Source organism: Dacryopinax primogenitus, assembly GCF_000292625.1.
Source record: "Dacryopinax primogenitus strain DJM-731 SS1 chromosome Unknown DACRYscaffold_4, whole genome shotgun sequence".
NCBI classification, from domain to species: domain Eukaryota; kingdom Fungi; phylum Basidiomycota; class Dacrymycetes; order Dacrymycetales; family Dacrymycetaceae; genus Dacryopinax; species Dacryopinax primogenitus.
In genome coordinates, this window is record NW_024467201.1 from 481,253 (window position 1) to 494,300 (window position 13,048).

General features: G+C 52.5%; 6 protein-coding genes across 6 annotated transcripts; 3 read left to right on the forward strand and 3 right to left on the reverse strand.

Annotated features, from left to right (window-relative positions):
* Positions 1-357: 357 nt before the first annotated feature.
* DACRYDRAFT_105188 (HAD-like protein) lies at positions 358-1,054 on the reverse strand (the record flags this gene model as incomplete). The annotated part of the gene is made up of 4 exons (XM_040768054.1): positions 358-526; positions 582-831; positions 885-987; positions 1,037-1,054. 4 exons carry the CDS (start codon positions 1,052-1,054, stop codon positions 358-360), a joined length of 540 nt encoding a protein of 179 aa, XP_040631015.1.
* A 452-nt stretch (positions 1,055-1,506) lies between these two features.
* Positions 1,507-4,505, forward strand: DACRYDRAFT_114525 (alpha/beta-hydrolase; the record flags this gene model as incomplete). Its single annotated transcript, XM_040769837.1, has 5 exons — positions 1,507-3,053; positions 3,102-3,446; positions 3,499-3,597; positions 3,649-3,765; positions 4,187-4,505. Exons 1-5 carry the CDS (start codon positions 1,579-1,581, stop codon positions 4,503-4,505), a joined length of 2,355 nt encoding a protein of 784 aa, XP_040631016.1. The 5' UTR covers positions 1,507-1,578.
* A 60-nt stretch (positions 4,506-4,565) lies between these two features.
* On the forward strand, positions 4,566-6,084 carry DACRYDRAFT_105190 (alpha/beta-hydrolase; the record flags this gene model as incomplete). The annotated part of the gene is made up of 4 exons (XM_040768055.1): positions 4,566-4,843; positions 4,931-5,677; positions 5,708-5,784; positions 5,831-6,084. The coding sequence occupies 4 exons, from the start codon at positions 4,566-4,568 to the stop codon at positions 6,082-6,084; spliced, it is 1,356 nt and encodes a 451-aa protein (XP_040631017.1).
* Positions 6,085-6,572: 488 nt separating this feature from the next.
* On the reverse strand, positions 6,573-9,460 carry DACRYDRAFT_114526 (FabD/lysophospholipase-like protein; the record flags this gene model as incomplete). The annotated part of the gene is made up of 8 exons (XM_040769838.1): positions 6,573-6,779; positions 6,827-7,359; positions 7,410-7,527; positions 7,580-7,663; positions 7,711-8,994; positions 9,044-9,073; positions 9,124-9,308; positions 9,355-9,460. The coding sequence occupies 8 exons, from the start codon at positions 9,458-9,460 to the stop codon at positions 6,648-6,650; spliced, it is 2,472 nt and encodes an 823-aa protein (XP_040631018.1). The 3' UTR covers positions 6,573-6,647.
* A 251-nt stretch (positions 9,461-9,711) lies between these two features.
* DACRYDRAFT_76450 (NADP-binding protein) lies at positions 9,712-10,895 on the reverse strand. The gene is made up of 2 exons (XM_040776203.1): positions 10,549-10,895; positions 9,712-10,502 (listed from the first exon to the last, which is right to left on the reverse strand). The coding sequence occupies exons 1-2, from the start codon at positions 10,778-10,780 to the stop codon at positions 9,733-9,735; spliced, it is 1,002 nt and encodes a 333-aa protein (XP_040631019.1). The 5' UTR covers positions 10,781-10,895; the 3' UTR covers positions 9,712-9,732.
* A 551-nt stretch (positions 10,896-11,446) lies between these two features.
* Positions 11,447-12,866, forward strand: DACRYDRAFT_76453 (TauD-domain-containing protein). Its single transcript, XM_040776204.1, has 2 exons — positions 11,447-11,657; positions 11,712-12,866. The coding sequence occupies exons 1-2, from the start codon at positions 11,613-11,615 to the stop codon at positions 12,762-12,764; spliced, it is 1,098 nt and encodes a 365-aa protein (XP_040631020.1). The 5' UTR covers positions 11,447-11,612; the 3' UTR covers positions 12,765-12,866.
* Positions 12,867-13,048: the final 182 nt, after the last annotated feature.

A 13,048-nucleotide genomic window follows, 5' to 3' on the forward strand; every position in this document is an offset into this window, starting at 1 on the left:
GGTCGTCTACGATGAGCGTGTTGCACCCCAGCGACTGGAGCAGCGCAGTGAACACCGCTGGGTCGGACTCGGTAAGTGACCAGCCAGATTCGTCGGACATTTTCTGTTCTTCTGAGGACAACTTCGAACAGAACAGAAATGTTTGGGCAGTGATCAAGGCGGCACAAAATGAAAAAAAGGCGACGCGTCCCTGTCCTTTCTCGGCGCTTCTTCAACGCGAATGACATCCGTAACTCCGTAAACATATATAATTATTCCGTGTTCATCATCTATATTCATTTCAAGATTGCGATCGTTATACAATTGTTCTAGAGAAACACATGTTGGAAATTGAAGAGACGATTCACCATAGTTGAGCTACGGGTTATTGCGCTTTCTCACATAGTCCACAACTCCGCCAAAGTCGGGAACGACGTCTACGCCGTCCAGATCCTCTGTAGCTTCCCTCCTAGACCCATCGCTATACTCACCATGCCGTCGGACAAGCAGCGCTTCCAGTCCAGCTTTCTTAGCACCCCAGTAATCCCTGTCACGGCGTCAGCCCTCTGACCTTAACCCGGCTCACAGAACACGGGACACACGCAGCCAGCTCATCCCCAACATGCAGCACCCCTCCTCTCCCCTCCCAATCCAGTCCTTCCAACCCGGTCCTTCGGACAGCCTCCTCCCACACCCTCTGGTCGGGCTTCTCGAACCCCACTTCGGAGCTGAGGATCGCAGGCTCGAGGAAATGCGCAACCCCGAGGGAGGAGAGCACGGTGTGCATTCGCGAGTCGGTATTGCTCACGAGGGCGAGATGGGGCGGATTAGGTAGCGATTTGAGTGCTTGTACTACATGTATTCCCGGTGTAAGCGAAGTCATGCAGCGACGGTGGGTAACGTACATGCAGGCAGGACATCAGGGAAAAGGTCATACCCCTCCTTAGTCCCAAAATGCCGCATCAAATCGTCCACGACGCCCATGACATCCTCGCCTGAGGTTGAGGTCTGGAATCAACGTCAGTGCAAACCAATCAGCAGGAGACCAGGTACTCACCATGACCTTCTCCCTCATGTTCCTCGTTCCCCACTCCCACCCCCCACGGTTCACCCCCAGAGTGAGCAATCCTCATCTCCATGTGTTCTAATTTCTTGAATACCAGATGGCGGTACGAAGGACAGCGAGAAGGCGCAGGAGGCTTGAGCGGACTTGTGCGTTTGCACCAGCCAAACGAGACCTCTTGTCTCTCACCCGTCCTCCCTCCCCTCGAAAGACAACACCCCGCATTAATTTGGTAAAGGAAGGTTCAGATCAGGCCTATATCGAGGATTTTTGGAACATAAGTGTTATAGAAAGAAACATGACACGATGCGGGTGGGCTTGTGTTCCATAGTCTGATGTTATATCTTAATCAGAAATATTGTTGTGTTATACCACATGCAACATATACTTATATGTAGGATGGGCGGTGCAAACACCCTGACAACTCCTTCTGCACCTGATGGTCATGTCTTCCGTCCCCAACTGGATGATACGACATCGTTATCCTTGGTTGAATCCCATTTCTCTCTATTCCAGCTTTCCAACTGACCTTGAACATGTCTACACCTGGGGACAGCCTGAATTATGACCGACATGACGGCTTCGACAGGATCAAGACGGTCAACGTCCCTCCGCTGCCAGCAGACATTGTCGAAGGGCTAAAGCCATATGAACTTGCGGCCCTGGCATTCAATATCGCCGAGTTCGAGCTGATTGATGAGACCGCGCTTGCGGGGCATAAGGAGCCTAGACTATTCTTCATGCATCGTCCCCAGTCGGAGCAAATGTCGCAAGTGTACGCTGTGCGTAGCCCCGACGACAAGTCTCCAGAGCGTTTAACATACTTTAACACTGGAGGCGGACGCACTATCACCAACTGGACCCCTGTCCTGGGTGATAATCTCCATGGGAAATATCGTAAAGGAGGAGCGATCTTCTCTATGGACCTAAACGGAGACGAGGTGTTCCAACTGTGGCGCTACTGGGAAGATGATGCCCAAGAGGTGCCATTCGGGCCTGTCGCTGGCGAGCTCGATAACAAGCCAGGACGAGGCCGGATCGAGCGTCTCACGAACGATGGTTTCAAGTACTTACGTCCACTGATATCCAAACAAGGCCGAGGCAATCTGCTTGTGTTCGGTAGCAATCTGGAAAACAACAAGGATACCAAAATCTACAGTGTCGACCTGAGCAAATCAGGTTGGAATCCAGTCAAGATATTCGACAATCCCGCAGGCATCTCGTATCCCGCGAGCTTCTCAGCCAATGAGCAGTATCTCATCGTGAACCGATCCATCTCCAATTCGAACATCCCTCATTACGTCGTCGATCTTCATAATGTAACAGCCGAAGCAAAGCAAATCCTCCTGCCTGGAATCGATCCGACCATGCCGGTAGCTATCCGGAGCGCACAATTCTTACGACGGAGTGGTAGCACAAATATCATATTTGACACCGATGCTGACGGCGACTTCACGAGCGTCATCTTGTATGATCTAACCACCAATTCAGTGCAGCATCTCACCAACCCTGATCCTTCTCTGCGAGCAATATGCCCGATCCCGTGGAACGTTGCACTCCAGGCACTCACCGCAGATTATGCCTTGTTCACGGCGAATCGCGATGGATATTGCGACTTGTATCGCTACGATATGGCATTGAACGAGATGAAACCAATCATGCTCCCTGGACAGGGCGAGAACATCCTGAAGGATATCATCACTGATGAAGCGAATGGACGACCGAACACAATTCTTGCCAGCATCACATCTCCACACCTCGCCTCCAGCATATCTGAACTGGCTCTTTCATCCTCGAACACGCTGGTGTTGAAACCTTACGTGGCCTGCCAGACGCATAAGCCTGACTATCCTACGTCAAGTCCTGCGCTTATCCGCTACAAGAGCTTCGACGGTCTATCCATTCCCGCTTGGGTATACAAGCCGACCGAGACGTCAGAGAAAGGGAAGCTACCCTGCGTTATATATATTCATGGTGGACCTACAGCCCAAGTGCGGCCAAGCTTCCGTGTGTAAGCGGTTTCAAAACTCAGATCTGGCCTAGAATTGATTGTTCCAAGCTCATTGAACGCGTATATCTTGAACGAGATGGGAACCGCGCTCATCATGCCGAATGTTAGGGGAAGTGGTGGATATGGAAAAGCTTACCAGAAAGCGGATGACGTCTTCAAGCGTGAAGACTCTGTGAAGGACATCGGCGCTCTGATTGAGTATATCTCTTCGTCAATGCCAGAAATCGACACCTCGCGTATTGCGGTCATGGGTGGATCTTACGGTGGCTACATGACATTTGCTTGTCTTGTTCATTATTCTTCCCTGATCAGGTGCGGCGTTGCATCGTGCGGTATTGCAAATTGGGTTACCTTTCTCGAATCTACTCACCCCTCACGGAGAGCACATCGCCGGTACGACACGCACATCTCTGTATATCTGACCGTCGAGCTGACGATATGATAGGAACGAGTATGGCGACGAGTCAGATCCCAACGTACGCAAGTTCCTCGAGAGTATCGCGCCCCTCAATCATGTAGACGATATCAATGTTCCTCTGTATATGTTTGTCCTGTCAATCCATGAGACAGTATCGATCCGTTAATCTTCGTGCAGATCCCAGGGCGAACAGGACACACGCGTCCCGCTCAGTGAGGCACTCCTTATGTTCAATAAGGTTCGTGCCAAAGGTCTTGATACCTGGCTCGTGGTCGGAGAGCAAGAAGGACATGGGTATGTGCAACGACTGGCAAGGAAAGACAGTACTGATTGCACTTCTTTCTCTATAGATTCAGACAGAAGTCTTGCATTGAATTTGTCAATGCAAGCAAGGCAGCTTTCCTGAGAAAGTGGCTTCTTGACAGCCCGTCCGGAGCAGTGCAGAGCAACATGTAATGAATAGAGACAATTGGGTGCAAAGCATTATTTTTGTGGGGATAAAAATATCCGAATCAGATACATCAGCGATCGGACAGATAGCAGCATGTGCAGAATTGATCCCGAACCTAAAATATCTCATCCACCGTGTGGAGTTACAGAGATGGCTGTACTTTGTGCGATAAACAGCTTTGCTTTCTGAGATAACCAAGCGCTTCTGTAGCTTTACAATACAAGACTGCTGGGAGTGATGACTCCCCTTATAGGGCATGTCCAGGATGGCTGATCAGGATCGTCTCGAGTTTCAAAGACACTCTGGCTACGACAACGTCAAAACTGTCAACGTTCCTGCCTTACCACGGGACATCGTGGAGGGGTTGAAACCGTATGAAGCTGCTGCCTTGGGATTCCGTCTCTGTGGGACAGAAAAGCTTACCGAGTCGGCTTCCGGGTTAGACGCAATCCGATTTTACTATCAGCATCGGCCGCCTGGCGAACGTCTTCCTCAAATATACTCGGTTACCGGCCCAAGCGATCGTTATCCGGAGCGCTTGACCTACTTCAACGTCGGCAGTGGGAGAGTCTTCGATGCATGAGTACCGATTTCGGTGGATTGTTTACGAGGCAAACCCCGCGTTGGTGGAGCGATTTTCTGCATGGACCTGAATGGAAGTGAAAATTTCCAGCTCTGGAGGTATTGGGAGGATAATTTCCTTGACGGAAAACTCGAGAAAATTGAGACCGAAATCGACAACGCTCCCGGACGTGGTCGGGTTGAGTGGCTCACGAACGACGAATTCAAGAACCATTACCCTCTTGTGTCTGGCAACGGTACTGGGTCGGTGCTTGCCTTCAGCAGTACCCGAGCAAACGGTAAAGACAACAAGGTGTACACGATTGACCTCTCCGTGGAAGGCTGGAATCCAACTCTGGTGTATGACAATCCTGCAGGTTATTGTAATGCAGCCTCTTTCTCTTCTGACAGTGCACTGCTCTTGGTTGCTCGTTGAGCGTCGCATAGCAGCATGTCTCGCTGGATCGTGGATCTGAAGAACCCGAATAACGAACCCCACGAACAACTTCTTCCAGGAATTGATAACAATGCGGGATTCGCCATTCGTGATGCCCAGTTCAGTCAGGTGAAGGGCAGCACGGAGATTCTTGTGGCTTTGGATGCCTATGGCGATTTCGTGAGTGTGGTCATTTGTAATCTCAGCTCCGGAGTCATTCGGCATATCACCACACCAAATCCCTCACTCTCGCCCATTCATCCTATTCCGTGGGACGTGAAACTCGCCGCCGTTACCGCCCATTTTGCTGTCCTACTGGCTAATGCAGATGGATGGTGCGAGATCTATCGGTACGGCCTCTTGGATTCCAAAGTAGAGAAGATCACCATGGAGGACCACGAGACGGATATGGTTGGGCCTGTCCGCCCCGTCCTTCAGGGGCAGGAAGACAACCGCGTAGTCATCGAACATAACTCTTCCCATGTTGCTTTCAGCATCTCTTTGCTTGACCTTTCACAGCCTGGTCAGCTGAAACTCGAACCCATTCTTGCCTGTCAATCAGCATCACCTGGCTTCCGCACACAAGACCCAATTCTCATCAGATTTGAGAGCTTTGATGGATTGTCTATCCCAGCTTTGGTGTATTATCCCGCGAATATGCCGCCGACTGGCAAGATGCCAGCCGTTATATGGATACATGGAGGCCTAGCTATGCAGATTCGACCTGGTTTCCGAAGGCCCGTATTATACTTACTGGAGTGAGTTTGGTTTCTTATGACGGTCTACAGTCAGACAAATGGTTTCACTATAAATGAGCTCGGTTGCGCTCTAATCATGCCTAAAGTGAGAGGCAGAGCGGGTTATGGTATGTATGATGAGTGCAGACCGAACACAAGCTAAAGGCCAAACAGGCAGATCCTATGTCAAACTAGACGATGTCTACAAGAGGGAAGATTCTGTCAAAGATCTTGGGAGTCTGCTCGAGTACATCAGCACGTCGATGCCCAAGATAGATGCAACCAGAATTGCATTGAATGGAGCCTCTTACGGAGGCTTCATGGTACTTGCTGGTCTGGTCAATTATTCGCACTTGCTCCGTTGCGGCGTGGTGCAATCTGGTATTGGTAACTGGGTAACCTTCTTGGAGACAACGCATCCTTCTTGAGTCGCTTTTGCGAGGCAAGACTACCTGATATTCATGCTAAATCTAACTAACAACACATCCTTCTGGTAGGGAAGAATATGGGGACGAGCGTGATCCAAACGTTCGGAAATTCCTGGAGGATATCTCTCCTCTGAATCATGCAGAGAAAATCAACGTTCCTCTGTACTTGTGAGTGGCATAAACACGAGGAATGCACGACTGACACAGTGCGTGGCTAGAGTGCATGGGGAAACGGATCCCCGAGTTCCCCTGAGTCAAGCTCTGACCATTTTTCAAGCTACTAATACGAAGAATTTGGATACATGGCTGGTGATTTGCGAGAACGAAGGTCACACGTACGTAATAGATAAATGTGTTTGTGATATGTATAGCTTGCTGAGTTTCCCTTCCTTTGCAGGTTCAGAGACAAGTCCAGTGCACGGTTCATTTCCGCAAGCAAGGCGGCTTTCCTGAAGAAGTGGTTGTTGGATACCCACGTGGAATAGGCGGGTAAATGCGGGATTCCTATGAATTATATGGATCCTAGACTCGATTATAAGTGTCTCCCCACCCTCAAGTTGTGCTCATTCCCATGCATGTGGATATGGTTGGGACAAACGCTGTATCATGAGTCGCTTTAATCTCGCTCGACGTTTCCGGCGCCACATTATTCTCAGTAGACTGACGATTTTCTCTGTTCCTTCCTGTAAGTTGACCTGGTTACATAGTCAGTTGAGCTTTTGAAAACTAGCGTATCACCTACCTCTCCTAATCTCACCAACTTATCACTTTCAGTCTTGGAAATCTCGAACCTAAACGTGGATACCGAGAAAGGGTTGAACCCGGGCAAGGCTCTATCGTTCGCCAATTGGGGTGTGTAGACGACGCCAATTCCGTCTTTGTTTGCAAGCTCCTGCTCGTCCAGTACCTCTACTTTAGAGCTCGTGGCGTCTTCTCCTGTCGAGCCAATCCAGATTGTACATCCAGCGATGGGCGGTGGAATAGGCGACTTTGCTGTTATCATCGGATCAATGGCATCGATTGCTGATGATGTTCCGGCCTTTCTCGAGGTTGGCGCTGGTATATCTCGAGCACTCGATCGTCCCTGTCTTTCCGCTTGTCCAACCAGCTCTGTTTCCTGCAACTCAGCAAGGCGTCTTCCAGCTGCCTCTTCTGTTGATGACCGTTCTTCTGCACTGAGGACCACGTCCCCGCCCTGTGGATTCGGGTCCATCACGGCCGTAGGCCAACTGGCTCCTTTCGGCCATGTCTTCAGGCCATGACGCAGCGCATACTCTTGGAAAGAACGTAAGGTAGTTGCGAGTTTGGGAACATCTATAACTCACCCTCGATCCTTTGAAAATGGAGGTCTTGAGAGTCAACAGACGCGTCAAGAGAAATGATGCAGTCCACATTCCGTCGAAGAAGAGGGTAGTATGGGACGTTGATCAATGCTCCCGCGTCCTTCCTTCAAGGTTAATTTCATACGTATGGCATAAAGAAAAGTTGAACGAACCATTAGCCCAAGTGTCTCACGCTGAGCGATGCCCGCTGGACCGCCTTCTCGGAGTCCATCCATGTTCTTAACAAAGTTTGGTAGCTGCAGTGATCAATCAGCCAGAGTTCGCCATGCAGATAATTACTCACTTCGGTTGGCAGAATAGCATGAGTAACCTGCATATCATATTTTCGCTCATCTATAACGTCCGAGAGCCAATCATACAGCCCCGCTGGCAGAGTCCTCAGCGCAGGCTGCATCTCCCTGAAATAGTCCTGCAACGTCGCACAGAACGCGGATGATACGATCCCCGCGAGGATAGTGAGGCTGAGCTCTGGCCTCCTCTCCAGATTCCTGCCATTGTCGAACCTCCTCCCTAGGCTCCAGCTGGGGATCCACGCGCCTAACTCGTCACAGCCTACTTCGTACGGGGTCCATTCGAACCAGAGCCAACTGCTGAGACTCTCGATCGCTTGTTCTGTTTCTCCTAGGCGGGTGTGCGTCTCTTCGTCCACTGCGGTTTCCTTCTCTTGCCTGACCTCCTTCAGGGGCTGTTGTGCCGCAGGAGGGATATCGTGCATCACGCCCGTGAGGATAGGCAGTGGGAGGCTGGCAGAGGAATCTAGCAGCCGGCGAAACCTGTGCAGGCTTAGGAAGCGGGGATCGACGGTTGTATTGGGGTCGGAAGGTACAAACAGGCGGGAAGAGATGAGCGTGCCGTAGATATCGACGAGGCTGACCTCCGCTCCTGGGGCAGCAGCCTTGCGCATCAGCCCGCTGAGAAGGTACTTGTTTGTTGGAGGCGTCGTCATAAGATCTAGTGTCTCCATGTCGAAGTAGCTCTTCTGTACTCGCATGGAGAGATGCTGCGCCAGCCGTTCAATGGGCGGCGCGTCGCCCACCACACCGCTGTATAGCGTGGTGATCGCCCAGCAGCTCCCTGATATACCGGCAAGGTAGGTTGTCACGTCCAGCAAACCGCTGTTCTGAGCAGCGAGCAACGACCCAACAGTATTAAACATCGCTCTATACCCTCCTCCAGAGCACGCAAGCGCAACAACAGGGATATCGTCCTCGTGCACCTCGCGCACGGGCACACCCATGAGTTTGGCAAACGCTGTTCGCATCCGGCGTTTCCTTTGCCGGAGGAATGCCCGTTCAGGCAAGCACAGCTCCTCCCCCAGCCGGACAGTTGCGTCCCACTCGCACTCGGGGTTGACATCCAAGTCGGGAGGGGCGTTCACTACCTCGTCGTAGAGCGATCCGGGGCCCAGGGAGTATTCGAGCATTAAGGCGGAGACACGGGATTGCAGTGTTGTGAGAGAGGAGGGCCACGTCCATGAGGAGGTTACGCGGGTGATGGTGTCGAGAGGAAGAGCAGACCGCAGGAAGGACAGACCAGAATGTACGATCGTCTTGTTGTCGTTGCCCCCCTGTAAATTGGATCAGCACATGGGCGGCAGGAGTGTGTATGCGCGATACCTCTCCATCCTCACTAACACCCGAGGCTGCCTGTCATCCTCGTCAATACCCTCATAACAACCACGTCAGTCCAAGCGCACCTTCTCTCTGCTCTCTCCTTTCCTCATCAATCCTTCTAGCACGCTTTTCTTTCTCCCTTCCATTGCATCATCCGCAGCGAACCCCATCCTCATCTTACCCTCCGCCCCCGATTCAGTGCTCGCAAGTGCCCATCCCAGCACGCCAAGCACAGAAATACCAGCAGCAGTGAACCAGATTATAGGAGCTGCGCAGTATCAGTTCACCGCAGCGGATACATATGGTAGTCGCACAGATAGAACGTGTTGTCGCGTGCGACTTCTTTGCCCAAAAGGCGGCGTGTCGCCGAGCGAGGGCTCGTCGCGAAAGGACGACGCGCGCCCCGCCCAGTATTCTCATCTAGCCTACTAAAAAGTGTTGAAGGTCTATATTTCAGCAGCCATTCGACTTTATGGTCAGCAGATAGAAGGCGGCGAAAGATGGCGAGATGTTGGGAGCGCTTCGTGGATATAGGGTACATCCGATATCAACCCGCCCCATCAGACAACAACCAAGACACTATTAACTGCCCCCCCATATAAATATATACAAACAGTTACAGCTTACCAAGAGTAGGAGTACAACTATACATCCAAAATGAATTCATTCCATTGTCTTTCTTCTTCATATTCTTACATGACGATCTCCTTGATCACCTCCTCTAACGAGCGCTTCGGAACATCCTCAAACAAGTGCTTGCTCCGCTCCTCATCCTCCACATCCTCACCCGTTTTCTCATCCAAGTAAAGAGCCACAGGCTTGCGGCTGAAATCGCTCCCTCCTTCGTACCAGATCCTATTGAGCGTGTAAACAGTGGCGTAGGGATCTTTCTCCGCCCATTTCTCTTTCTCCAGCTTGCGTAGCTCGTCCAGCGGGGTGTAGATCGTGTTGAGTTTCTTCCCGAGAACGGACTCGAACCCCTTCAGCAGCTCGGCAGGCTTTGCAGTGAAGCTTGATACGCGGAGCGTAGCGTTCTTCGTAGTCTCCGGCGGGGCTTGCACCGCGCTCAACACATACCTCGCAGTGTCGCTGTAGGTCGTCCCACTGATCTTCTCCTGCTTCTCCGCATCTTCCGGGCCTACAATCCCGTACGTACCATTACCCATATTGAGTCCGATCCTGGGCATACGGGAGATGAAGAACGTATCCGCGAACGGGCCTGTGACCACATAGGTGTACGTGATCTTTCCTTCCCGTGCGAGAGCCTCGATATGTGCGCGCACTTTGAGCTTGTTTTGGTGCGGGATCTCGGAGGGTGAGGTTACAGGAGAATAGCGGATGTCGGTGCCGTACTCGGAGGGGAAGAACCGTTTGGGAGGGGTGAGGGAGGCGGCGATGCTGATCAAGTTGGACTGGAGGTGAAGCGCACCGCGCCCGAGGGCAGAGACGATCGTGTCGAACCCTACAGACTTGTCAAATAACAATAATGAATTGGGCAAGACACTCACCAGAGAAAGTCTCCTTCACCTGGGCCTCGTTCCCTAGATCACCAACGATAACCTCAACACCTGAGGCCTTCACCTTATCCACCAGTTCCTTCTTCGTACCCACTGTATTCTGCGACGTGAAGATAGCAACGCGCTTGAAGCTGGCAACTTTGGGCAGGAAGGCATGCAGGATATGATACCCTATCGTGCCGGTGGATCCGATAAGCAGGACTTTTTCGAGCTTGGTAGCCATGTTTACTTGGAGAGATGCTGTCGCTGCGGCACAGGCTATATAACTGTAACTTGAGCGAAGAGAGAAGACCGTCGCATCATTGCCATTACTTCTGTGCTGACTGATTTAGTTGGCGCGGTCCATGGCGCCATCGGTGTTAAACCCTTCCTATGACCAATAATATCAGTACGTTATGTAAGCAATCGCCCTCTCTCGACCTTGTACAGTCCCGTGACCGCCCCTTCGGCAGCATTCATCGGTTCTCTCGGCCATGGCCGACAGGAGCTGCCGGTCCGCACGAGGTCGGGGCGAGTCGCAACCCGGCCGATCCGCCGAAGCGTACATTACACTCGCCCACAAAGGAAGTGAACAGCACCGGAGAGCCAAGAGCAGGTGACACAAACGAACAGCCGCCTCCACAGCGTTCCTACAGCCGTTCAATTCGTGGATTACTCCGCCGACAGGTGTTCGCCAGTTACACCATCCCTTGCCGATTGTGGCTTCCCCACAGCCGTTGGTGCCGCCAGAAAGGTGGAGGTGCACCTGCTCTTCATGCACCTGCCCTAGTTGTACCAGGTCATACCAGCATTCCACCTCCAGTAATGCGACTTCGTTGAGTGGACTCACAGCCTTTCCGTACATCTGCGGGATCCATAATTAACCTGACCTCGTCTGGCGGAGGGCCAATCGTCGCCTTCCTTTCGGCACATCGGCCAGGTGTCCCGCACACATTCTATCCCTCAGGTGTATTTAAGAAGTGCGGGGCTCCACCACGAGAACATTCCCCGCAGTGGTGTCTTGTGCCCCGCTTTCTCCTTGCTTGACCATCGTTTATCCCTTCACGTGCTTCATCATGCCGCCCTTCAATCGCGAGGAGTACGAGTACAAGGACTATCTTGTCAGTGACCCTCTCTTCCTCGAACAAGTCTCATGCTTACCTCTCTTCCATTAGCCCACCTACCCCAAGATCGACTACGAGCCCCATGTCGAGCTCAAGCATGACGATCGCGGGCACTACGCCGACCTGGAGATGAAAGCTCTCCTCGGCGCTGCGACAAAGGTCGACGATCTGTGCGCTTGCATCGGCACCCAGCTGGATGGGATCGACCTCCGCCAGCTCACGGACAAGCAGAAGGACGAGTTGGCCCTGCTCACGGCCAAGCGCGGTGTCGTCGTCTTCAAGAACCAGGCGGCGACGATCTACGACCTGCTCGACATCGCACGGCATTACGGGCCCCTGCACGTCCACTCCACCACGGGCGTGCCCACCGCCCGCAAGCTGGAGGGCGTCCACGTCGTCTGGTCAGACGGAACCAAGGACTTTGACCGCATCGAGATGGAACGCCTGAAGTCTTGGCACACCGACCAGCCCTACGAGATCAACCCCCCTGGTCTGACCTCGCTCAAGGTCATCACCGACCCTCCCGCAGGAGGGGATACCATCTGGTCTTCTTCCGCAGCGGTGTTCGCCTCCTTCTCTCCCCAGTTCCAGCGCTATCTCGAGTCCCTCTACGCGCTCCAGAGCTCTGAGCACCAGAAGCTCCGCGCGCTCGCCGCCGGCACGTACATCCGCCGCCCGCAGACCGACTTTGTCCACCCCGTTGTGCGCGTCCACCCCGTGACGGGGATAAAGGCGCTGTACGTGAACCCGTCGTACACGCACAGGATTGTCGGAATCCCCAAGGCCGAGTCGGACTTCGTGCTCAAGTTTATCTACCAGCAGATCCTCGAGTGTGAGGACTTCAAGGTCCGTATCCGCTGGAGCAAGGACCAGGTCGTGTTCTGGGACAACCGCGTCCTCTGGCACACGGCGACCTACGACTACTACCCGTACAAGCGCCATGCTCTGCGTGCGACTCCCGTTGCCGAGCGCCCGGAGAGCGTCGCGGATTACGAGAAGAGGACGGGTCAGAAAGCCAAGAACTGGTACGAGGAGAAGATGAAGGCTATCGGAGAAGATATTTCTGTGCCAAAGCCTGTGTTCAAGCCTGCCGGTGCCGACTAAGAACTGGCACTTCTTTAAGTAACCGAATCGGTACTTGTTTGTAGTTCTCGCTCGATGTAGGAATAGACACACGACGTGGTTGACGCGTAAAAGACATATAAGCGGAAAGCATGCCCGAGTCAAGACTGTGTACATCCACCACCAGTTATATAGAACAGAAACCAGGTAACGTTTGATATAACTGAATATTCGTAGTCGTCGTCAAGACTTCCGGTGGGGAAATTAATTCAACAGGTGGCAGTGCGCCGAGCCCTGGCGCCATCTGACCCCTGATACGCAAGATC